This window comes from Neodiprion fabricii, chromosome 2, assembly GCF_021155785.1.
Source record: "Neodiprion fabricii isolate iyNeoFabr1 chromosome 2, iyNeoFabr1.1, whole genome shotgun sequence".
Lineage (NCBI taxonomy): Eukaryota > Metazoa > Arthropoda > Insecta > Hymenoptera > Diprionidae > Neodiprion > Neodiprion fabricii.
This window is the reverse complement of record NC_060240.1, coordinates 808252-832652: the sequence shown is the minus strand read 5'-3', so window position 1 is coordinate 832652 and position 24401 is coordinate 808252. Positions and strand designations below refer to the sequence as shown.

At 40.2% G+C, this 24401-nt stretch overlaps 4 protein-coding genes across 6 annotated transcripts; 1 reads left to right on the top strand and 3 right to left on the bottom strand.

The window, feature by feature from the left end:
• Positions 1 to 103: 103 nt before the first annotated feature.
• Positions 104 to 11902, bottom strand: LOC124176836 (alpha-tubulin N-acetyltransferase 1-like). Of its 3 annotated transcripts, XM_046558589.1 has the most exons (9): positions 11704 to 11901; positions 10915 to 11599; positions 7692 to 7841; positions 6750 to 6921; positions 5326 to 5467; positions 4388 to 4478; positions 3822 to 3894; positions 3694 to 3740; positions 104 to 2292 (listed from the first exon to the last, which is right to left on the bottom strand). In XM_046558589.1, the coding sequence occupies exons 2-9, from the start codon at positions 11016 to 11018 to the stop codon at positions 1998 to 2000; spliced, it is 1074 nt and encodes a 357-aa protein (XP_046414545.1). In that variant the 5' UTR covers positions 11019 to 11599; positions 11704 to 11901; the 3' UTR covers positions 104 to 1997. The 3 variants fall into 3 exon arrangements, with proteins under 3 accessions (XP_046414545.1, XP_046414547.1, XP_046414546.1); XM_046558591.1 differs by having other exon boundaries at positions 7678 to 7841; positions 10915 to 11902; XM_046558590.1 differs by having other exon boundaries at positions 104 to 2289; positions 10915 to 11901.
• A 3172-nt stretch (positions 11903 to 15074) lies between these two features.
• Positions 15075 to 18864, top strand: LOC124175548 (probable cytochrome P450 4aa1). Its single transcript, XM_046555917.1, has 7 exons — positions 15075 to 15852; positions 16450 to 16618; positions 16703 to 17083; positions 17156 to 17228; positions 17654 to 18192; positions 18283 to 18462; positions 18525 to 18864. Exons 1-7 carry the CDS (start codon positions 15841 to 15843, stop codon positions 18716 to 18718), a joined length of 1548 nt encoding a protein of 515 aa, XP_046411873.1. The 5' UTR covers positions 15075 to 15840; the 3' UTR covers positions 18719 to 18864.
• A 141-nt stretch (positions 18865 to 19005) lies between these two features.
• On the bottom strand, positions 19006 to 21694 carry LOC124175547 (methyl farnesoate epoxidase-like). Its single transcript, XM_046555916.1, has 8 exons — positions 21447 to 21694; positions 21076 to 21373; positions 20831 to 21019; positions 20566 to 20752; positions 20367 to 20484; positions 20119 to 20299; positions 19791 to 20050; positions 19006 to 19725 (listed from the first exon to the last, which is right to left on the bottom strand). The coding sequence occupies exons 1-8, from the start codon at positions 21598 to 21600 to the stop codon at positions 19547 to 19549; spliced, it is 1566 nt and encodes a 521-aa protein (XP_046411872.1). The 5' UTR covers positions 21601 to 21694; the 3' UTR covers positions 19006 to 19546.
• Positions 21695 to 22790: 1096 nt separating this feature from the next.
• Positions 22791 to 23896, bottom strand: LOC124174668. The gene is made up of 5 exons (XM_046554011.1): positions 23823 to 23896; positions 23689 to 23737; positions 23426 to 23604; positions 23118 to 23342; positions 22791 to 23054 (listed from the first exon to the last, which is right to left on the bottom strand). Exons 2-5 carry the CDS (start codon positions 23735 to 23737, stop codon positions 22890 to 22892), a joined length of 618 nt encoding a protein of 205 aa, XP_046409967.1. The 5' UTR covers positions 23823 to 23896; the 3' UTR covers positions 22791 to 22889.
• Between the last annotated feature and the right edge of the window lie 505 nt (positions 23897 to 24401).

The window sequence follows — 24401 nt, the reverse complement described above, 5'->3', positions numbered from 1 at the left end:
CAACGAAGAAAAGAATTTATACGCATGGTTGCTATGAATTTATTTTTGTCAGCAATCAATCGATTTCTACGTTAATGTGTATATACTATTAATTTTTTTTCCATTTCTCAAAGCTGAATTATTTAATGGCTAAGCCTTCTCCAATGTACTGTGATTATTATTAAGTAACCGATTGAACGTTTGTTGCTGTGAGTATGAGAAATTTCAAGTTTAGTCATAATATTGTGGACGTTAATTATTATTGAAGGATGAGAGGAACTTGATTCTTAGCCTAGTATACAAGGCTTTCATTTATTATCGGCTGAGATCGATTCTCTTTCATCTTCCGAAGAGGTTTCTTTACTAAGATGAAAGTAAGAGCGAAAACGTGAATTTTAAACACCACTGATAAATATTTTTTATAAACCATTTTACTTTTTTCTTCAAATCGTATTTTACTTATGATATTTACGTAAGAACGAATTTGAAAATGTTAATACAATTATTGCTGTTAATAATATTATTATTACTACAAACACCTTTATTTTATTTCATTGCCTTTACATCGCGTCGGACATTACACTACGTATTACATATATATAGAGGTTTTAACATACTGTTGAACCAAAATGAACGTGTCGACACCCGCGTTTCAAGATTACCTCTTCGTTAAACGTATCTAATCATCAGCAGTAAAATAGGAAAAAAAATATACAATTATTTGCGGTAATTAATTCATAGCATATGTAATATTATTCCGATTTAAAACTTAGTATTACCAATTTGGAGTAGAGTAGGCAGTCTTCAGAGCCATTGCTGAAGCTAATCTGCTATAAGACGCCATTACACATAATTTTTATAATCTTGGAAGAACAATCCACGGTTGGATATAATTTTCCTGCAAAACCCAATTTCGAAAAAAAAAAACAAAAAAAAAAAATCATGAATAATGTCAAGCTTTCATTTGAACGGATTAGGAATGATTTTTTTTTTCTACAGAGAATATCAGACCGGGGTGATAATTACCATTGTTCTAATCGTATTCGGTTATCTATTGTTCCTAAATTTTTCTTCAAGGTATGTATTAAGCTATGTATTCGAATGATAATACGTAGTTCGCTATCTCATTAATATACGGTGCTGCGCTATATCATGGTCTAGTGTACATACGTCGCGTGCTAGTATAGCCTCAATAATTGCAGTGAATCTACCTATATGAATCTATGTAGCTATACAGGTTCATCTATGGAGGTCTATATAGCTCGCGCTAAAAAAAGCTTCAAGCATCAATTTCTTATCTATAATTGATTCCGAGCAATATTTTACCCTAAAAACAATACTAAAAAAAGCTTAGCTGCAATTGATTGGTAAAAGATAAATTCCGACTCGTCTCGTGGTTTTAATCTACGTACCGTTTTTCGGATAAAATCAGTTGTGCGTGGAGTAGGTATAACTGATACCACGATTATTATCTTTGAATTCAAGATAGAAGATTGTGATTCGGAATTTTAGAACTTATTTCTTTATCAGACATTTTTGGTGATGCGGATCTCATTTTATTGCATTTTTTCTGCGTTTCTTTCGGAGTGAGTATTGATACCAGTACAAGTCAATTTTTAAAGTTGAATTTTACGTCTTCGGGTCACTCATTGACGATATGATCACAACCAAACTCTTCTTGCCGTTATTTTCTTTGACGTTAAACGTGGCGCGATGATTTTCGAGTTGTAGAATTGATTGTAAAGTAAAACTAAAACCGTAAGTGGAGTGCAAACGTCGGCCATTTTGATTTGATACGAACGTTTAGAATTTATTAGCCCACAATAAAGTGCCTATAATTTATTTGACACAAACAATTATCTTCTAAATTTTGTGCCGAATTCACAACCAGAATTACGAATCTTCAGTGTCGAAAATTCATGTCACGAGTGATTTTTATTCTTCTACTTAAACGAAATTGGTATACGGTTTATTCTTAAATACGGCTGCACGTCTCAGCTGAATCTCACTGCATCTCTCTACCAGAGAGGGGAGTGATAGAATTTCAGGTCGAGATGAGCCGCTTCGCTGCCTCCGACCTCCTGGGCGCAAGACGGCGAAGGCGACGTCTTTACAGAGGCGTTTCTTTCCCTCTCTGCCCGCTCCGCCTCGAGCATAATCGGGACGAAGGGGGTTGGCTGGTGTTCCGGTAACGCCGGTGTTGGAACTGTTGAGATTTCGGTGGTTCGCTGTTTCTGTTCCTCCTCAGAGTAGAGGGACAAGGAGCGCGGTCGCTCCAGTTTCGGGGCCGAAAACGAGGGAGAGAAGACGCTGCTGGAAAATTTGGCTCTTCATCTCGATTCGTTTCACATAAATATCGCGAACCGAGCCGACCGAGACGCCAGTTTAGGATGAGAGAACGAATACAAATAAAGTTTTTAAAGAAAAGAATAAATGTGAAATCGAACGAGATCGAAAACTTGAGCTCATCTAATTTTTAGAACACTCGATTTTTGATGATTATCCTATCCTCGTTCTTAATTATCTCTGTGTTAATGGAAATTTTTTACCATGTGCAAGGTAAAAATTGTGTGAATCAGAATAAAAGAAAAACAAACGTAATTAATCGTACTTTTCAAACTCGTATTGTTGAAATCAGTGTAGTTGCGGTGCTATAGCGTCTACATTACACGATATTATTTACGGGTGAAAAGAAACGAAACGAAAAGAAATTATAATGATGTATATAATTATATTACATTCTTTTTTAAATAAATAAATTCAACTATCGCACTATATAATACAGAAGTTGAATTATACATGTGCATTAATAAATAAAAGCCTAAAGACGAAAAGGAAAAAAAAAAAAAAAAGAAAAACCAACTAATAACGCGACTGTTGTAATCGTCACGAAAACTTGAACTCAATTATGGAAAATTGAGTCGTTATATCACAATCAGATGAGGAAAATAATAATTGAGAATATCGAAGTGTGAAAAACATTCTAATTTGTCATTCAATACTCACACGCATGCATAATGCAATCTATACTTATAAAACTACGATATACTGCATGTACAAAAAATGCACGAGTTGCTAGAAAAATATAGACAAAAAAAAAAAAAATCAATTAATAAAATAACTCGGCCGACACAACCTTAAGAGTATTGCGATATGTGCTAAAATCTATTTTCACTTTGCCACGAAGCGCAAAAGAGGCCAAATTATTATACATATATATGATGGATGTAATTTTTCCTGATCGCTGTACATTATGACTTGTGTACCTAGTTGTATATGGATAAAAATAACCGCCGGACAGCGCAATAATTATACAAGTGTCAGTATCACAGTTATATATATCGGAGTTAAAATTATGTTTAAAATGTCATCATATGCAGACTTGCGCGAAGTCTTGATTGATCGAGACTATCTACAGGATTCAGCGAGAGCTGTTCAAGTCGATTTGAGGTTTTAGATATTTATCATGGAGAAATTCGTAGCTCGATTGTAGTGTGCTATGGACTAAAAATTTCCTGATCAGAACTCAAAACGTCTCAGAGAATAGGACTTGTTGCTTTTTAAAAAATTTTCACGATGCTGATTTGCATAATAAATAATAACAGGAACAACGACAGAGTTGAGAGGAACTTGTGCGCCTGCGTGTCCCGATTTTTTCTACACATCTACGCGCATAGATGAAGGTATTTAGTAACTCATTACAGGGTCACTCACCCTGTTCGCTCAGCTGGTTGTCCCAAGACAGCCGTATTGTGTATGATCTGTAATTAGGAGGGGTAAAACGTGAGGCAATAAGTGGGAGGGAAAGTTCGAGGATTGATCACCGGACGAGGATCACTTACGTTACCCATGGAACATACTGGACGAGCCGCGGCGTATCTTCCATACGAACTCCTGGAACCCGATCCATTTACACTGTAAACCGAATAAAACTTAATTCACTCATCAGCCTCACGTTTCCACTGATCTTTTAAGAAAGATTCGTTTATAAAACGCGAGCATTTTTTACGCGTTTTTCCATGCGTGTTTTCCGTACACAAAGTAACCGTTTCCATGGCGGTCGAGTGAGTGCGAATGCGCATGCGCGGAGTATTGAAAAGACCACTTTTAAGTCCTACGCGTCGAAAGTCGTCTTTTCTGTACTCCGCGCATGCGCTGTAGCGAACAAATCTGACATTACGCGACCCTAACCTCAATTTTGGGCTTCGTAAAAAAACGTGTAACACACTCTTGTTATATAATAAAGAATCGTGTGCAACAAGGAGGCGACGCGACGGTCTTTTCGCCTTGCGTATTTGCAATATTCGTCTTCGGTTCACCTACGACTCGTATTGCAAACTTACGCTCGGCTCGAAAAGACCGAATTTGCCTCCTTGTTATACAATATATTATTCTCTTGTATGCGAACCTGGAGTCGTTGCTGTTGTTGTTGGGCGAAGGGCTGTCGAACGCTTTCCCAGGGGATAAGCCATACCTGCTGATCCTAGTGTCTTGAACTTCTGTGTATGAAAAAATTTAGCGAAGTTTGATACTCGTGTGAAATCGCACGGTATTTACGTTGGGAAACCAGCAAGACATGCGCTACGGCCTCGACATGTTGGAATTACGTTACTACTGCATTTTATAAGGTTCAGCTCATCCAGTTTGCTCAACGCCTTCACATACCAATTAGCCACGTGCGTCTAGCATTGACCGATTTTAAACCTGTCTCACGTGCTTGAATAAACTTGAGACATCGAATATCGAACTGCGGTGTATTTTATACGTATAATATTTTAACAATATCATTATAATCACCATTGAATGTGATTCGAACTATTCCGATCATGTCAAGGCTCAATTTTTATGTTTCTTATTCATTTTTCGAGAGAATATGCGAGGCATAAGAAATTAAATCAGCATTTGTCGATAGATGATAATTGTTATAGACAAGACGACTTAAACTTGTTTGACTATAAAATTTCTCTGTGCAACGTCTACGTTCAGGGAAATTATTTACACTATTTTCAGAATCTTAAAAGTTATTTTATTAACGGGTGAAAAATTTCCCTTTGAATCAGGTAAATTGCTAACAGGTCAGCTGTGGCAGTTGGATATACTTAAAGACGAGTGGATTCTGCAGCGGTGTAGAAACTTTATGAAGAAAAGTAGTTCGTGCATAAACGCGCAATTACTCCGGACTGAATAATTACGTCTAAGGCGGTACATATTCAGCGAAATAGCTAACCTCTCCTGTCATTTTTTTGCAAATCAAATTTTTATTTCTACCTGTTTTCAACTTTACGTCTTACAAAATCAAATGTCTGACTGTGTCATTTTTAAAATATAATACACGTCTTAACTCACCATCGTCGAAGAATCCGTGAAACACAACGAATTTGTTATTCTGTGGAATGATTCTGGTGAGACCGTAATGCTTTCGAAGAAAAGCTAGAAGTTTTTCCGAAGGTCTGTCAATGGCGAGTTTTAAAGGGGTGATTTTCTCCTCCTGGAAAAATGGAAATATACGTATAACAAGAAGAGAAGCATCTGAAGTGGAACTTTCGTCCTCTGAATTCTATAGTCGATATAATTTCTTTAGTAATTAGTACCGTTTTTCCGCAAACTGCGAGTGTCCGACGAGAAACCACACACTGAGATTAAAAAAACAACGACAAAAAAGAATGGAAAAAAAAAAAAATTTAACTGACTTCCGACGGAATTACCACGATATCTATCTATATACATGTATCCAACGTGCATACCTATATTTAGACAAGTATGTGGGCACAGATGCGCACTGTACCCACCGTACACCGGCAAACATGTTTGGCATGCAAGCGAGAAAATTCAGGATTAAATTCGTCGGCTTAAAAAATGCGTTCGTTTATCTAAATTCAGAACGATTTTTCTACAAGTGATGTCGAGTTTGCGTTACAATTTCAGTATTTTAGGAAGTGGAACTTTGATTCGATTTCAATTCAACTTATTCGCTGTAAACCATTTTGATTTATTTTATAAACAAATTAGAACACTAGACCAACGCATTTGTCTACGAAAACATAACCGAGATATCAAATTATAGGGGCAGAGTTAATGCTCCGAATTTGATAAGTTTTGTAAATGCCCAATTCCGAATTATTTGATGGCGAAACTTGAAGTAAAGAAATCAAACTTTGAAGAAACGACAAAGTTCCGAATGGTCGGAAAGCCGACGGCTCAAAGTTTCGAAATGCAAGATTCCGAAAATTCAAGTTACGATAGAGCAAAGTTACGAAAAATAAAGTTTCGATAGAGTAAAATCCCGGAAGTTGAAATATACTCAGACAGCGTAGTTTACTCGACGAATGGGTGTAAAAATCAGAAAAACCGAAAATAACGTAAAAATATCGAGAATCCAAAAGAATGAAAGTTCAAAGTGATAAAATTTCACCAAGCCAGAAATTGACAGAACTGAATTTCTTCGATCGATCAGAATTTTGATGCCTGAGTTTTTAATTTTTTTATTTTCCCACTTTCGGAACTTTGAGAGTCGGGTTTCGGACCATTCGAAGCTTTGATGTGTGGTCAAAATTTGATCTCTTCACTTTAAGTTTCGCCACCAATAAATTCGGAATTTGGTCTTTCGGGCTTCTCAAATTTGGAATTTCAACCTTACCCTGATTATACGGTACGTTGTGCACTTTTCACCGCTAAGTGCGAATATATAAGGTATATTATAACCTAAGCTGGAGCCTAGAGGTCGGCACGCTTCGGCAATAAAGCTCTGGATAATAAAAGTTTATACACACGGCAAGCATGTGCTGATACAGAAGATTACCGCAGCCAGTTCGCTGCCGGGATTCGTGGACGTAAAAATCGAGCACGCAACGTGGCTGAAGCTGATAATGCAACCCCGTCTCGTCGAACATGAAGAGATTCTTCGAACCTGTCTTCAGAAGCCCAACCACGGACCCTTTGCCGCTGTAAAATTTCAAAGAAAATTCATCATGCCACTGTAGCTTATATATGATAACATTTTGCGGGATCGCGAGACGCAAATCGAACGATTATTCGAGTTTCAATGAAATGTGCAGTAGACGGGACGGCGTTTTTCACCCTGCTTGCGGAAGCCGCTCGTTAATCCTGCAAGCACGAAGTGCCGCAGTCCAAACCCGCCTCAACCCGGCAGGACGTCCGCCGCATCCAACATTGATCCGAGAAAAAGCTCACCCGCCCTTTGCCTTCTTTACCCGAGAATCGCCCCGCTGTGCCTCTATAAATTCACTTAAACCGAACTGCAGGAAGTCCTCGAGCTTTTCTATTTTCGTCGTCAGAAACAGTGACGCAAAATTCAGAGATATGTTTCGGATGGTTCATTTTTTAACTTAAATTTTTTTTTTTTCAAGGTTCAAGTTTTGTTTTTAAGGCTTTAAGGAACAAGATTAATTGGATCGCGATTAATATACACAAGTTCGTAAGGTGTACAGATAAAAATAAATAAAAAATATTACAATGATTGGTAGCGACCTCTAAATACTTTTCTACCTCCTCCAGGTTTTACGACAATTTTTTCTTCAGTATCTGTCACGAATTTTTCGAGTGGCACTTTAAAAAACAAAACGTTTAAAAATGATCCACCCTAAAATATAGTTGTAATAAAAATTTATCCGAGATAAAGAGCTTACGCATGATAGAAATATTGGTATAATGCAGATGCGGGAACAAAGAATACAATATATAATATCAATTACTGATTGGCTTCGCTGTCGACGAGAAGGTAGACCAAATGATCCGTATCCCTGAGCTTTTGGGCGCTGGTGATGGTCTTGCTGAGGCCCTGAGCTTTCGCCGAGGCCTCGCCCATGTCGTCGAGAACCCTGGTGAGTTGTTTCTGGCATTCCCTGAAAGCAAACAATTACCATTATAACGACGCACAACATATCGTGGTTCAAGATTCTGATTGCCAGTTCCTGTCATCGCTCACGATTAAGCAAGCAGCGATTAGTAGGTGCGAATTGCGTGCGGTTTAAATTCATTACTTCGTGTCACTGACGTGCTTCTGCGGCTGATTACAATGCGAGAAAGTTATCAGATCGCTTAATTGGGATTCACCCTTCCAGGTCCTCGTGCCTAATCAGCCGGAACACGCGACCGCGAGTTGCGCCGACAGATATTTTGATTTATGGAAGCTGGAAGCTCCGATTCAGGAGGTCTGCAGGAAGTTAGAGTTAACCCTTTCAGTTACACATTTTTCAACTCAATATTTACGAATCTGAAGTAGGAATTTGATCATTTTTAAATCCAAGACGGTGGATCCAAGATGGCGGATCCAATATGGCGGATCTAAAATCGAAAAACTATCAAAATTCGATGATTTCGATCAGAATTCGTTACTCGGGGGTTTTTGATGTTATACGAAGTAATGAAGATCGTTTGAAGTCGTAAATAAACTGTGACAAGGCTAGGACATGGAAATTTTAAAAAGGAAAGAGTTAAAAAGTACAGACGAAAAATTTGAATAACGAAATTAAAAGTCTGCAACTCTTGAGTACGTTTTATTGAAAAGCGTGTATGATGAGCTGTTTACGGGCAGTTACATGACCATGTGAGGCACACAAATAGGTATTCAACGAACACTTAGAGATAACGAGAGTCTATCCCTCGTCACAAACGTGATCGCCGTGTCACTCGATCACTGTATGACGTCACGAGCTTCTCATTGAGCGTGTCTGATCGTTGATTGCCTCGGTCGTAATTCACTTTTCACGCGTTTCAAGGGACTGTCAGATGAATTCGTCGATCGGCTCAGGGTTAAACAAAATTTACTGTGCAATTTGGAGTAATAAATTCTGTCGTTGTTGCGTTTGGGTTCACGTGTATCGCTTGGATGACGGAAAAGATGGGGAAAATTATTTCAAACAATTAACGATGAAACATCGCTAATGAGGAATGATAACTCGGGAAAATTGTGATATCAGGATGGCCACACAACTGGAAAAGTTGAAAACCCTGGAAATGTCAGGGGATTTTTAATTTGGTCGTGGGAAAAAACTGAAAATTTCAGCTGTCAGTTTTCTATTATGGTAATTAGAAATGATTTTTTGAGGTGACAAATTGACTTCTTTTTCACTTTTTTTTATAATTATACTTTTCTTCAATTCGAATTGAATTTGAACCGAACATAGAGTTAATAAGCTGAACGATTTAGGTTTCAGTAACTTACTAGAACTGGGAAAATGTCAGGGAAAACTGGGTTTTTGGTCCTGGAAAAGCTGGAAATGTTGTGAAATTTCTTCTCTCAAAAATTTGTGGCCACCCTGGATATGGAGTTTGGATGATTTTGGTATAGTCCGCGCTTTGCGCCTACGAGGCCGATCGCGTCTTTCGCCCACGTCAAGTAGTAAAGAATCGAGTGCTAGGGAACGGGCACCGCGAAACGAGTAGAGAAAATTTTCATGGTCAGACGCGCGGTTCAAGCGACCTTTGCGTAATTCTGTGAACGTGAACCCATATTTGTCTGTGTCTGCATGTATATGTCATCCGTATGTATGTACATACGTGCAATAAGCATAAGCATAAGCAGCAGCAGCAGCGTCGTCTGACTATAAGAAGAATTCAGAAAATCAACAGCGCACAGTCATTTTACGCTTTATAACAGTAATACTGATATGCATAGAATTTCGCTGTCTGTAAAAGTAAATATAAGGTTTTCACCAGAATCAGATATTCTTCAAGGACACTAGGATGGAGAGAAATTAAGTACTCTGGTGAAAAAGAATTTATAAGATTTTCAGCGATTTTTTTCAGATATTGGAACATTACGTGTTTTCGTAAAAAATTGTAAATATGTAACATAGTTTTTTATAAAAAGAAAATGTATATATTCGCACAAAATTATAGATTTCCATAAAAACTAGTCCTTTTTACTAACTATGCGTATCTACAATACCGTAAAAAAAAAAAAAAAATATATATATGAAAACTTTTGCAATTTCTATAAAAATTCGTTGTACCTAATAGCAATTTTCACATCATTATTGTGTGTGACTCACGCCTCTGAGGGGCTAATTTGTTTCGCCATGAATATCGTAACATACCAGTGGTGTTTTAATATGCGTGATTTAAGACTTACAAGACGTTTTATTACATATTATTGTTATACACGTTTCACGCTGTATTATGCAAGGATAATTATTCATCGAAGGCGTAAGTATTATTTTCATAGAAAGGAAGTTTGAAAACCGTAACTAAAGGCAGTAAAAATTCGCGCAATGGATAAATACATCGATGCATCAAATTGAACGACATAAGATCAACCGAAGTCGTTGCGAGTGAAAGTTGGCCCGATTGTTCGAGGCGTAATGAGAGAAGAGAGGAAAAAACGGAGACAATAAGCACGGACCAGCGTGATGGGCAAGTGCTCGATGGGGAGGGGGTCTAATATCGATCAAACGGTCTCATTCAGCCTGATTTGTAGGGTTTAACTGATGTAACTACGCGCATATAATAGCAAGGAGTTTCCGGAGTGTGAAGTGCGGTTAAATGGATCCAAGATTTTTCGGACATGTAAATAAACCGACTGTTATTATTTGACGCATGCCGTATCTTACAGCCGAAGGTAGAGCTACGTTTTATTTTTCGATTCAGTAAGTCGAAAGGAAAACTTCGATTCAATAAGATGGAAAGGTAATATATTTCTTATGGAAAATTGAACAACTTTTAGCATATGTAGATTCAATCCAATCGATTAATAGTAATTGATTCTTTACCGCAATAATGTAATACACATGCTGAATTCCAAAAGTTTCAGAACGTTTGAAGCTTAGGTTCGATGTATAATTAACAACAATCTCTTGTCTAGAAAACTGGTCAACAGGAATTTTGCCTTTCACTTTTAATCTCGCCTGATCGAAATTAAACTGGCTACAGAGACGTACTGTATCATCTTCAACATTGTTTACACATTATACTTACGCAAACTCGCGACGATCACCCCTAAACTCCTCGAGCATCAGGCTTTGCGATATCTTGTTGATTTTCTTCGGCAGGAGCTTATTGATGTTGAAGTTGAACTCCATCTTTACGATTATTCAAATTCGTTCACGGATCTTCGGGTTATAACGTAGTTATGTAACGAAAGAATGCAAGCAAGAAAAAGAAATGGTGAATTTTATCTTGTCACAGCCTGATCTTCAAATGACACAAACTTAATTGCACATCGTCTCGTATTTCAATCACTCGCAGCGGCGTTTGCAAGAAATTTAATCACTTACGTCCAGTGACGAATAATAAATTGTCTCTTTAAAAAACAAGTTTATCCGCGCATCAATCACAGGCTTTGACAATATTCCAATACCATTTTTTCGTCAACTTTTCACCATTCAAAGATACTCCCATCAATCTCCGTTGCTTTTTTATTTTCAATTTTTTTTACATCCCGTCGTCTGCTCTGCTTATACCGGAAGGTCGCGTGCGGACGTAGCAACTTCACTGATTATACCTTATATCTGGCAAATCTTGAAGATAAACAAATATTTTTCGCTCGTAAGGATCAAGCGCCGCACAACATCACTTGCTTGTGAGCCCGTTTAACGGAGATAATGATCTGCGCAATAAATCGCGGTAGCTTGTTGCGAATTACTGCACGTATGTTCCGTACCTGTAAGTTACCGGATCAATACGCTGTACACATTGGAGTGTAGAATTCGGTGTCTGTATCAGGTTTAATTTTAATTGACAGCGGGCTGATGACGTTCACTTTACCTTAGATCCCATCTTGACTCCCAATCGAATTTTTCCGCGTTTTCAAATTTCCCGCTCGTCTTGTTTCTCTTATTTTTCTGCCTATTTTTCTTTCCCGTACCTTGTTGAAGCGAGCGCGTTTGGGCCGATACTCGACGCACCCGAGACACGTGGTGTATCCTGTACGGTCTCGGACCTAACTGACTCGCTTGACGCCCAGATTATTTTTTCCGTAAACTCGTAGCCTGCTGGCCCCCGTTCCGCACGCGCAGAGCGAAGGCTGAATCGTGGAGGCGGCGCGTTACGTCCATGTTACGTCACCGGCTGCGCTCTACCTTGCCGGCGGTTCGCGGGGCTGTTCTTATCGACTGTCGGTAAGTGCCACTTCGAGATGTTTGTTATGTTGATAAGAACAATCCCTGTTTTAGTTACGGTTGTTAACTAAGTGATCTGCTCAACTAACGAACGGAGACCACGATTACAAACAAATTCGAACTATCGTTCGTCTCAATGACATTATTGGTACCGTTAGAAAGAAACGTGTATTGCTTGACGATTTGAAGATTCCCCCGGAACGATCTAGATGAGGGTTCAGACGGCTGACAATGGAAGAACGTATGAGTCTGATGGTATTTATAGTATCGATAAGATTTACAGTATTTATTGATATTTTTATTTACTTTGTGTGAATCCTAAATCGGGGTAACGGTATTCTTTGGTTCAAATTTTAAATATTCTTAACGCGGCATGAAGCTTAAAGCATTTGACTGGTGAGAAAAAATGATGACAATTTTATGTACTTTTAAACGATAATATGCCTTGAATAAAAAAGTTGAACATCAGACAGGAATATTTTAGAACTTATGTGTAAATAGGTAATCGGTAAAAATTTGAAGTAAATATTTGCGAATCGTGATCAGCAAACCTGAATAACGCGTAATTTTGACACTCCTTACAAACGTGGAAAGAGGTAAAAAAAAGTTGCTCACAGCGCACCGATACTGGTAGGTTTAGCCTTGGCAACTGTCCAGACAATTATAATTTACAAGCATATATGTAAAGTAAATTATTATTCTCGCGCCTAACGACCCTGCAATGGCGTCGTCGCAATCCTTTCGTCAATATTCAAAAACTGTAACCTGGTACCTACTTATTCGTTTTCACCATATGTAAATAATCAATAAAAGAAATCGTTTGTCATCGCGCACAGCGGAATATTTTGAAATAATGCTATTGAACCAATCACGTATTCAAGCTTTGGCGAAAGGCTTAAAACTAAGATACGCGTGTCACGATACTAAATTCACTGTTTATAATTATGTTTTAAAAACCTTCCGCAGAAGCTCACACCCGGTAATATTTGTATTAGTCACTTCTTTTTGGAACCGATTTTTATCCGCTCTTTGAAACGACGCGGAAGAACTGCTACTACGAATTATAAAGATGAATAGTATCATAGCTAAGCGAAATAGTTGTAATATTCTAATATCATAATAAAATTCTTATTGTTATCTAACAAAATGACATTTTAAGCGTTTTGGTTCCGTAATTTTGTAACGATGATTAACTCGGTTTTATTTCTAGTAAATACATTACCAATTCGTAGTAATTAAATATCCTCAGATTCGAGGACCTATTCTCGTAATCTGCACGCAAAAAAGCACGACGGAAATAAAAATGCTGATGTTATCGAAAAGACTCAATGAAATGAGTTTTTCTTCCGAAATAATATCGTAACTCCAAACCGCGAGTTAATTTCATCTAAAAAATGATACCCGATCGTTAAGCGCTATATTCATAACAGTACTACTTATTAGCTTTTTAAGCTTACCTACCTATTAATATTGGACTCGTTGTGAATTGTGTCATTTTTTTAACACGTTGTCGGCATTGTTATTTACCACTTTATGGCTCAACTAATCTGTTCGTGTTGGAGGAATTCATTTGCGGGAATTGGACGATGGACCCGTCAACACTGTCTCTCATCCTCGTTTGAAAAATTAATGTACTCTTCGGCATAATTGCAGTATGGCAATTGACACTAAGCTAAAAATAATCGATGCATTGGTTAATCATGTCTAAAAAAAGAGTCGAATACGATTCAGTTGAACCGGTAAAAATTAATCGAGTAATCGATTATTTCGCATTTTTTTTAAACGGTGCGTATGAAACCAAAATTTAAATTTCAGCACTTAGTCTTAATAACAGAAAAGTATTTTGATAATTTCTAGTTTCATTCAAGATATTTATCAATTTCAGATGAAAATATTCATCTATCTTTCACTTATTACATCAAATAGGTACTTACTAAGTAAGACAATGATGATAATCGGAACTTTATTCACATAAATTGATATTGTATCGCATCGTTTACGGGAGGAACAGACAAAAATCAATTGTGAGGAAAAATAATCGAGTCTGAAAGAATAAGCGATTACACTCGATTAATCTGGAAAAAATTACGGATATAATCGAAAATACATTATTTTTGGTAATTCTTAATTGAAACACAATTACGTTCGGTGCATTAATCTTAGTTTTAGTTTATACTTCTCGTGAAACTGTACTTTCAACATTTGAGACATGTTCAACCAAAATTATAACGGATTCTGCATCGAAACAAGAATTTTACACTGTACGTATAATTCTGAACAAATGAAACAGATGACGCACTTCTCATGCATGGTTGATTTGTGGTGTCATCCTTGTGCGCAGAGCCATGACAGAAACTTTTTTCAACAACTTTCAAAGTTCGTAACGATTGTGTCTGTTACTTATTTAGTGACGATGCTGCTGCGAAAATCATTTATGAAAGAAATTCATTAAAACCCCAAAGTTCCTCAAAAATAGGTCGTTCCGAGGTGCGTTTCGCGTACAACCACCAAAAATATGCCACCTTATCCTCATCTCGAATCTAGGATCACGCGACGCACTTCCGAGATGAGGAATTAACCTGTTGACTGATGGTCAGAGAGGGTCAAGCGAACAGCCATACATCCACTATAATATGTCCGCTGGTGGCGTGAAGCGCATCGAAATGGACGACCAATACACGATTAAAAAAATAATGTCCCAGCAGGTCCAATAAAGTTTTTGAATTGATTTGACCGTTTTTTTTACTGAATTACTAAGTGAAAAACAGTGAAAATTAAAAATTAAATGTTGATGTGACGATTTAAATGTCAAAATTACGAAATGCGTGTATCATATTCACTAACAAATTGTACCAAATAAGACAAATATAATGCTGGGACATTACGTTTAGTTAAATTTTTTTAACAGTGTAACGATAGTAAATGTCTAACGCCATACATAATTCGTCTTATATCATACATCAGATACACAATAGTCAATATTATGTATTGTATTGAAACGCTTAGTCAATCCTCAGCTGTCACGTCGTACGGAAGGAATTAGTTACGTGAGGTAATCTGTGTAGTTCCTTATTGAGGTACGAGCCGAGAAATTTCGATTTTGGGAACTATCTTTTATCGCAGGCTTTTCGCACAAATATTCCAAACAAAGTGACAATGTCCCGGTTGATGAAATGTGTAGATTTTGTTATTTCGTTATAGCAAATCGATCGGCTCGCTAATCTTATCTTTCCTTGATATATATATGAAGAAATATCCGGGATAATCAAGTCTGAATTGTTGTGCAGCAAAAAATACATTTCGATAATGCAAAAAAAATCATTAGATCAAATATAGGACAATGACCTGGTTACCTTGCGTGCTACATTTGGAAAAATCCGACTGTCGCGGTAATCAAACTATCATTTGGTGGATTTGAATTTATAACGACTTGGTGCGAAGAATCGCATAATGATGCACGTCGCGTAGATTTTGTGACAGCAAATACCGAATGAATATCATCAAGTGGTCCAGCTTACGTTTTACCGTCGTGACTACTGACTGGGGGGCTTGTCAAGCCTCGATGGTGGGGCACCCTATAAACAGTCGTCGCTGTACGGAAAGCGCAGAGGTTGCCTATGTATCACCGCAGCTGTGACTTCGGTGATGCTGGAATCAATCAGTCCGATGTTCATTAAAGTGGCGTTTTACTGATCTTCAAGTGACTTGAAGCGGAAAAATCGCAGTTATAATAAACGGTGAAAAATCGGTCCCATCCCATCGTACAGGAAGAATTGTTGGAAAAATGTTGTGCATCGTGAGTGAATTGCTTCTCGTTTTCAAATTCATCGTTTCTTGTGAGATAATAATTGTGGAGTAACGGTTTGAACTGGTGTTTCAAACGTGCGACGACGCGATAATTTTTCAGAATCATTCCTCGCGTGGAGGATAAATTTATGAAAACGAAAATCATAACGTACATAGCCGTGGAATTTATGGAAATAAGTTCTCAGAACGGTCTTCAACACTTTCTGCGAAACCAGCTAAAGCACTGAACTGTCAGAAATGATACTTCATTTGAAATTCTAGCCACGGACTTTCCCGGATCCGAATTTCTTGTTCCGCTATAGCACGCGTTGTTATTCAATTGGCCATCGACAGATATGGCAAACAATATTGTCACGCTTAACTTGCTCGTCTCGATATACCGATTAAGCGGAGAATTGCGATTCAATGTGTACAGAGTACCGATGAGCGTATATATTTACACTGATTTTTTATCTATAAATAAATGGAATGTCAAATTCGAAGGACGTAGTCTTGACAAAAATAGCTTTACCGATAAACACCGTTTGTTTCATTCTTCCGCATCTCCCGTGAAAAATTTCTTCAGGCTTCATACGGCTTTTTTCAGTGGGATTTTAACGAGAATGGTGCTTGGGCATGCGTCGCGGTGCTGGTGGTCATCTACGCCATTTACGCCTTTAGAAATTACTTCAGGATCGTCAGATTCATCCTGACCTTAAACGGCCCTCCGGCATTGCCTTTGGTAGGAAATGCCTATCTTGCCACAGATAAGACTCGTGAGTTGATATGATTTCCAACCCCTCGTAATCACCCACGAGAAGACCCTTTAATCTGCCATTATTCTCTCTCGTTCTGCTCAGTTTTGCAGCAGATGTCTCATACGGCCTACGACATGTACGGTCCCATCTTCAGGATATGGCTGACGGTGTTTCCAGCGGTGGTCCTCTTCGAGCCGGCCGATATCCAGGTGATTCTAAGCAGCAGCAAGCACTTGGAAAAGACTTACTTCTACCGAATGCTCCACAATTTCGTTGGCGACGGACTGATAACGAGCGAAGGTGATCGTTGGAAGATCCATCGGAAGATCCTTCAGCCAGCTTTCCATCTCAACATCCTTGATCGGTTTACCGACACCTTTGCCGAATGTGCCAACCATCTCGTCCAGGGGATCATCAATTCTGGCGAGAAGAATGTCAACCTGACCAAGTTCGTGAACGACGCGGTTATCGATATTCTCAACGGTGAGTCACGCTTCTTTCTCTTCCCGGTTTCCAACGAATGGGGGACCCTTCATACGGATCTAAAATTTTCAGAAACCATTCTTGGCGTTACTCTGGTTTCCAAGAAGCAAATGCAGATGGAAGAAGAGGAATCTCCCTTCAGAAAGTAAGTGCATGATAACGTGCCGCGAAGCCACGGCGTTGCTTTACCGTCGAGGAAAAGCAGTCCGGTATCGAATCGACCTCGTTTCGTAACACCGTACTCTTCGTCTGCAGTCATACTGGGTCCGCGTTGTTGCGTGATCGCATTTTGCCCGTCCGAAGCTCACGTTCGATGATACAATGGTATAGCAATTAGGAATGTAGCCTGCTTTCCAACGCGTTATTCCCGACGCGTCGTTGTCGCGGCTGAAAATTCGACAGCGACTATCTGCACGATTACGAGGACTTTCACTCCATCGTTATAATAGCATTACGTGCGTTCTAATTTGCACACAGTTTCGTAATAATTGGAACACCTCGAGTTCGCCGGCACCCCTCTCATTAGGCATTCAAAGAAATTCATGACGATGTAATTTCATTGACTTGCAGAGGTCAAGTAGTGGCTCCGTATCGCATGGTACATCCGTGGCTCCTGGTGAATTGGATTTACGAGATGACGGCTACCGGGCAACGCGAAAACGCTCATCGGGCCGAGCTCTTCATGACATGCAAGAAGATGATTGCCGAGAAGCGAGAAGTCATTAGGAAGACGAAGTCGAAGATAATCAGCGAGGTTGACGACCCCCAGCGGAAGACGTCGATGCTGGAATTCATGGTCGAAGTCAGCGAGAAGAATCCGAGCTTTACGGAAGACGACATCGTCAACGAGTGCTGCACGTTCATGCTTGCCGGTCAGGATTCCGTCGGCTCTGCAGTCGCCATCACGATGTTCCTCCTCGCTACTCACCACGAGTGGCAGCAGAAGTGCGTCCAAGAGCTGGAAGACATTTTCGAGGCCGACTCCAGGTCACCGACGATGAAGGACCTCAGAGAGATGCGCTGCCTCGAGATGTGCATCAAAGAGTCCCTGAGACTCTATCCCAGCGTTCCAACCTTCGCCAGAAAGCTGGGAGAGGACACTAAAGTCGGTCGGTAGAGTTTCCTCTTCCGATCATCATGCACCCACCTCCGTATAACTTCACGTCCACTTTTTGACGATACTGTTCTCTTCTCGCCAGGAAACTACGTGATCCCCGCAGGATGCGATGTTTTCGTAGCACCCTATGCCACCCATCGATTACCACACCACTATCCAGATCCGCACACTTTCGACCCGACGAGGTTCGATCCTGACAACAGCGAAAAGAGACACCCCTATGCCTTCTTTCCCTTTAGTGCGGGGCCGAGGAACTGTATCGGTAAGTCGAACTGTGGAAAATTGTCGTATGTTGAGTTATATTGGAATACTTTTGCACTTTAGGGTACAAGTTTGCGATGTTGGAAATGAAGGCGTTGATCAGCGCGGTCCTTCGGAACTTTCACCTTAGTCCGATACCCGGAAAAGAAGAGGTCCGGCCTAAGTTCAGGCTCACTTTGCGGGCGCAGGGTGGCCTTTGGGTAAATTTCAGACCGAGATATTCAAATCTGGTTGAAAATCTTTATGTTAGCATGTAAGCTGTTATTCCTAGTGTAAATATCATACTGTCACGTCTATAAATATTTTTTTATGTTCAGCCTTTCGTTGACTGTCACGCCTTGTTGTAGGCCTTGTATGATTGATTGTGTGAATTGTGATTAAAAATTATTTCTGTACCTGAGAATACCTATCATTATATATACCTACACAGATTTACTCATATAGGTGGTACGATTTATGTTTGGTTAATCTGTACCGCGATCAATGTTCGATGAATTTTTAAGTAACGGAAGGTGCGGTCGTTAGTTTTTAAAGCTTTTAATTTTACAAAATAAAATACATTCATGGCAACAGTTGACGTGTCGCTAAGACGGGGAAATTAGCATAAGTGTCAATCACGAATGACAAGCTTAATTGCTTCTTGTCTCACGTATCGCGGATCGAGTAACGCGTGAGAAAACTATATTTAAATTTCATTACACGCGCACCGTCCTTCGCGAGACATTCGAGATAAATGCCCATTTATTAACGATTGTCAATAAATCTGCAGTTATTTTGAATTGCAAATAAGAAATGAAAAGTCGCTGTTCACAGCTCGTGGAATCGCTACAATACGTGCAGTATGCTAATTAGTAAGATGTCGAATGGTGGGTAAATATGAATCGCCTGCACTCATGGCTGCACACCACTCGATTTCCCGTCCAGTAATTGGTCAGTAAGACTAGTCGGAAGTGAATCAGATTTCATTGAGCTTGAGCCGAGGCTTTTCATTCTGGGAATAATATAATTTAAAATTTAACGATCAATCGATCCGTACTGTGATCACGGTATGTCTATTATTGCACACTGTCCGGAAAGTACTCATCTCAACGTGCCACAGCCACGGCGTTGAAGTTCGGAGGCGATATTGTGAACCCGTTTATTCCGTCCAAACAAGGTGCCGCTTCTCCAGGAGGTAATTCAAACCGCAGCTTCTGCAGGAGGCAGCAGAGGAATAGGAATTGACTGTTCTTGGCGAGGTTTTCTCCCGGACATTTTCTGCGCCCTGTAAATTAATCGCATGAGTACCACGAATCTTGATGCATCGTCTACTTTGTTATAAACGAGTACCTGCTCCGAACGTGATCATCCACGGGTCCTTAACCAAGTGCCCGTTTTCGTCGAGAAAACGTTCTGGCCTGAAAGTCTTAGGGTCCCCCCAATGACCCCGGTCCATGTGGATACTGTGCAAATTGGCTAAGAGAATGTAATTCTTCTTGATGTCGAAGCCCATGAACTTCGCGTCGGCAGTTGCTCGGTGTGGAATTGTCGTTGGGCCAACGTTCGCCAGTCTGGAAACTTCCATCACCGTGGCGTTCAGGTACGGCATTCTGAAAAGCTGAGCATTAGTCGCTGTTCGAAATAGGTTAAAACTTGGCTAACGGGTGCTAATTGTAACCTGCTTCTTGTCTGGATCGACGGTAGTGCGTTTCTGCCAAGTACCCGATCGATTTCCTCGTGTATCTTCTGCTGGACGTATGGATTAGCGATCAGGTAAAGAAGCACGAATCCGATGCTGTTATTCGTGGTCTCGATTCCAGCGGTGAAAAGGTCCTTCAAGAGAGCGATAAGTTGAAGTTCTGAAAAGGTAGTTTGACCTTTCATTAGACCATTCTCCAGTCACGCATAGTTTTGCTGACTCTTTACCATTGAAAGAAGAGGACGAGTTAAATTTCTGGAGTTCAATCTCCGACAGATAAGCATCGATCAGGTCTCTATGGCCGTGGTGGAAATTCACCGAAGTCTTATGCTGATCGACGAGATTCTGGTGATGTAAGAAAAGATTCAAATTGATTAGCGAGTGTCCGCTAAATACCATTATTGGGTTATCAAAAACTTATCGTACTCTAAAGAAGTGCCAGACTCGCATCTGACGATCGTTCCTCGATTTATAGCCGGAAAGACCTGGGACAATGTATCTGAGGAATGGAAAGTAATTGAGAACTCCACCCGACACGTCACAGTCCTTCACAAGGTCGCTTATTATTTGAACGATTTCCGTCAATCCAGCATCCTCCTTTTCCTGATCATACCTGAAAATCAACGATTGAACCTGACGACTTTCTACCTGCCCATCCCATCGATTCTCTTTCCATCCAAACCCTTCGTACCTTGTGTTGGCGGTGAGATACCAGAGACTGTTGAGAACAGCGACTGTCGCTATTCTATCTACATTCCGAATCGGTCCATCGTTCGATTTCTCTTCGATTATCCTGGCTAGCGTGACAGCCTCGTTCAAAATTATGTCTTCCATCGTTTTACGTCCGAATCCAAAGTCTCGGAGGTTCTTAAGGGAGAATCTGGAAGCCAGGGGAAAGTTAGGCGTCACAGAAGCAACGACGTTTTCGTCATTCACCTTCTCTGCTCCTTCCACGTCGTGCCATCGGTGAATATAATTCCTCTTCGAGCACCGAATGTCCTATGACGAAACAAGAACCCGTCTGGTCGTCCATCGAACTCTTCTCTATTGAGCATTTCCGTCACTGCCTCCTTACCCGAGACGATGATTATCGGGTCTGAGAAACCGAGTCTAATACCGACGACCGGTCCGTACAACTCTGCCAGTCGGTTCCAGGCTCTGTAGTGGAATTTCGTGTCTCTCACCAATCGTTTCAGGTCGAAAATATTCCCGACCAACGGTAACCCCCTCGGTCCTGAAGATATTGATGAAGTGACAATAGTCAGCGAGAATATTCGGTATATTTAAACCGTTTGTCGACTTCTTACCGGGTGGAAAACGCCCGAACTTCTTGGTACCCACGAAGTACTTGGCACCCAGGACTATGGCGAGGCAAATCAAAGCGAACCATGCCACCTCGGCCGCCCGCAGACTCGGGATAATCCAACTTCCCTCGAGAATCGTTGCTACCGACAAATCCATTCCTAATTTCAGAAGTTGTTCCTATGAAGTTACAATCACTGGCTTTAATTGAAGAGCACTTTTTGCACGCCTCAGGACCACGCTGGCTCCGATGCTGACCCAGTACACGTATAGGTTGAAACTGCAGCCGAGGACGTTCGTTGAGCTGGACTTATCTGCGGCCGCGAGAATAACTTTCCTTTCACCGTTGCATCGCACTGCACACCAATAACGCAAGGCTGCTGGTGTCGTGCAACGGTCCGCTGCATTAAATCTCTCAGGCCAATGTACATTATGCAGATAAGCTGGTTCCGATTTTCAGACTAGGAGTCTCTTCTTAAGTCAATTGCTGCGAATCAGTTTCCGGTATCAAAAGCTTTGCGATATTTTTTGAATCAGAAGGCTGCAAACGATCTTTCACAATTGTTCTAAGAAATTATTCGAAACTTAACAGATGATATCGAATCCCGTTAGGTCAGAAATGCGTGGAATTGTATGCATGTAGTGGTAAAGGTAGGAGACACGGGAGGAAACCAGTTTCATACGGTCTAAATGAAATTGTATACTGTATAAATACTGTCTTGTCATTTATCGAGTCGCGTAAAACCGTGAACACGCAATGAATGTCGTGGTAAAAATTACGATTTGATTATTTTTCGCTATACGCAATGGGATGATGACTACCTTAAAAATTCAGAATAAATTTTTGTTTATGTATACATCAATTGTCCTGTCCCAGCGCCAGAATTTAACTACTTTCTTTTGTGGCTAGTAACGTTTTTTTGTCTAGTCCCTTTCGTCATGCTTGTCGCTGCACTCGCGCTAACTTTTCTAGTCCAGTAAGTCCATCAATGTACAAAAGGAATGGAAACGGTATTTTTTTCTTAAATATCAATGATATAAAATGCAAGTTCAATAATCGTGTCTCAAGATTACTACCGCTACCTGAAATCGGTAAATTAGAAATTTTAAATGCGTCGTCGATTGATTTCCTTTACGTAAAATCAAGCATTGGGTATCCACCGATTTTCATCAAAGCGGCTCACACCGCGTCGTTGTGTCAACATGCACGATACACCGACCTAAATACCCATAGCTAGCGGGAGCACGTGATTGAAAATGCTTAGCGATTCTTGCAACCATATGTGAAACTATTGGCCAGTGAGTCGCCACGCGTTAATGAGTACACGGCGAAAGAAAAGGTAATATCATTGCAATTGAATAGGGTGGTTTATTCAAGTCTCATTATATCGTGATGAATCATCTTAAACAGAATTTGGAGTCGGATACTCAATCCAATTTCCACAAACTCAAGCCCTGGTCCAGCCGAAAAACGCGTAGATGGCGTCAAGCCAGGTGTCAATGGGCACTCCGTGGTCACGACCGGCGGTCAGAAGGTCCTGGTACTCAGGAACGGCGACGACAGCCTCGACAATGGTCTGGAATTCCTCGCTGGATATGGCCTTAATCAAATCCTGGAAGCAACGTTAAAGTTAGGCTCTTTAAAAACGGGAAAAATGGGTTTATATGTACTTTACCTGGAAGTCTCCACTAGTCTGGGACTTCTCTATGGCAAGTTCCCTGATCTCTGTGAAGGGGATCAGAGCCATGACCTCGTCCATCCACCCGTGGAAGGATCTTGGCGCGGTGCGGTAGGAGCGTGGTAGGTTCACCATCCTGAGGCTGTCGAGTCCCAGAATTTCCTGGATCTTTGCGATCAGCTCGTAAATGTTGACACCGTTGTAGGCCAGGTATTCGACGAACTGTAAAAACGGTCCATTCGGTCTTCGATTCGCTGAATCGATTTTTGGATAAGCCGAACACAGACACGAGCTCAGAATCTTACCTCGTCGTAGGCTGGCTCGGCGCGAATCGCGTTAACGATCGCATGGAAAGAATCGCTTCGCAGGTAAGCTACAACCCACTGGAACTGCTCGTCGTTTTCGGCGTACCAAACAGTGATTTCACGGATTTCGTCGGTGGGGATGAGGTCCAACAATTCTTGAATGTCATCGTCGAGGGAGGCTGGAGGAATAAGTGTCGGGATTTTAAAAACTTGCACATTTAGTCACGGGGCGTAAAATGTACTTGCAATACTGTATATCCTACCATTTGCCGTGCCCAAGAGGGCGACCAAAATCAGTGCGAATAATTTCATCTGAAATTCAAAGACGGTCGATCAGCGTTACGTTTCAGGCGAAGAAAACCTTTGGCAATATTAACTTAAGAGTAAATCAACTCACCTTTGAGCTTGCGACCGTGAATCTGTCGGAAGTGATTCCGATGATCAGGATTCGATGTATTTATATGAAACATCGATGTAAGGAAGCTAAATGTTTATCATCGAATTAATTGTGATCGCCGATCAGACGCACGTAATTTCTAACGATCTTTATCTGCTACGTGAGAAACTGCTGTATTGATTGTACCGCGTAATTAATCACGGCGATCTGTTCCGTAATGATTTGATTAGCCAAAGTCATTCTTAATCAGATTTTAGGGCTCATGCCTACGATCCGTGAAGCCGCAGTGATCAAAAGTCGTTCTAAATATTACGTAGTCATGGGTTTTTCCTTTGGTTGGCCAAGATCTTACTTCAAGCTCTGGGAAAAACATCATAGATCCTTTTGCAACATAAGGAGAAAAAAATTTGTACGAGAATAAGAAATTTATCATCATAATTGTAATTCGTTATTACAAATTCGCAAAGACTTTCTATAATGTGCCATTGCATTTTATAGTGTTTCAGAATTTCAATTGAACTAATTGTGAAATGGGAACTATATGAAACAAGCTAAGCACACAAAAGTATGATAAATATT

Bases quoted from the DNA above. Each gene is read 5' to 3' on its own strand.
- LOC124176836 (XM_046558589.1), bottom strand. From the start codon at position 11,018: ATGGAGTTCAACTTCAACATCAATAAGCTCCTGCCGAAGAAAATCAAC. The intron at 5,468-6,749 runs GTGTGTATAAAC...CCATTTTTCCAG, and splicing joins TGTATCAGCACATGCTTGCC to GAGGAGAAAATCACCCCTTT. The intron at 4,479-5,325 runs GTGAGTTAAGAC...TTTCATACACAG, and splicing joins TCACGGATTCTTCGACGATG to AAGTTCAAGACACTAGGATC.
- LOC124175548 (XM_046555917.1), top strand. The intron at 17,229-17,653 runs GTAAGTGCATGA...ATTGACTTGCAG, and splicing joins GAGGAATCTCCCTTCAGAAA to AGGTCAAGTAGTGGCTCCGT. The intron at 18,463-18,524 runs GTAAGTCGAACT...TTTGCACTTTAG, and splicing joins GGGGCCGAGGAACTGTATCG to GGTACAAGTTTGCGATGTTG.
- LOC124175547 (XM_046555916.1), bottom strand. From the start codon at position 21,600: ATGGATTTGTCGGTAGCAACGATTCTCGAGGGAAGTTGGATTATCCCG. The intron at 20,051-20,118 runs GTTACAATTAGC...TCAGCTTTTCAG, and splicing joins TCGATCCAGACAAGAAGCAG to AATGCCGTACCTGAACGCCA. The intron at 19,726-19,790 runs GTACTCGTTTAT...ATTAATTTACAG, and splicing joins GATGATCACGTTCGGAGCAG to GGCGCAGAAAATGTCCGGGA.
- LOC124174668 (XM_046554011.1), bottom strand. From the start codon at position 23,737: ATGAAATTATTCGCACTGATTTTGGTCGCCCTCTTGGGCACGGCAAAT. The intron at 23,343-23,425 runs GTAAGATTCTGA...CCGTTTTTACAG, and splicing joins CCGAGCCAGCCTACGACGAG to TTCGTCGAATACCTGGCCTA. The intron at 23,055-23,117 runs GTAAAGTACATA...CGTTGCTTCCAG, and splicing joins AGACTAGTGGAGACTTCCAG to GATTTGATTAAGGCCATATC.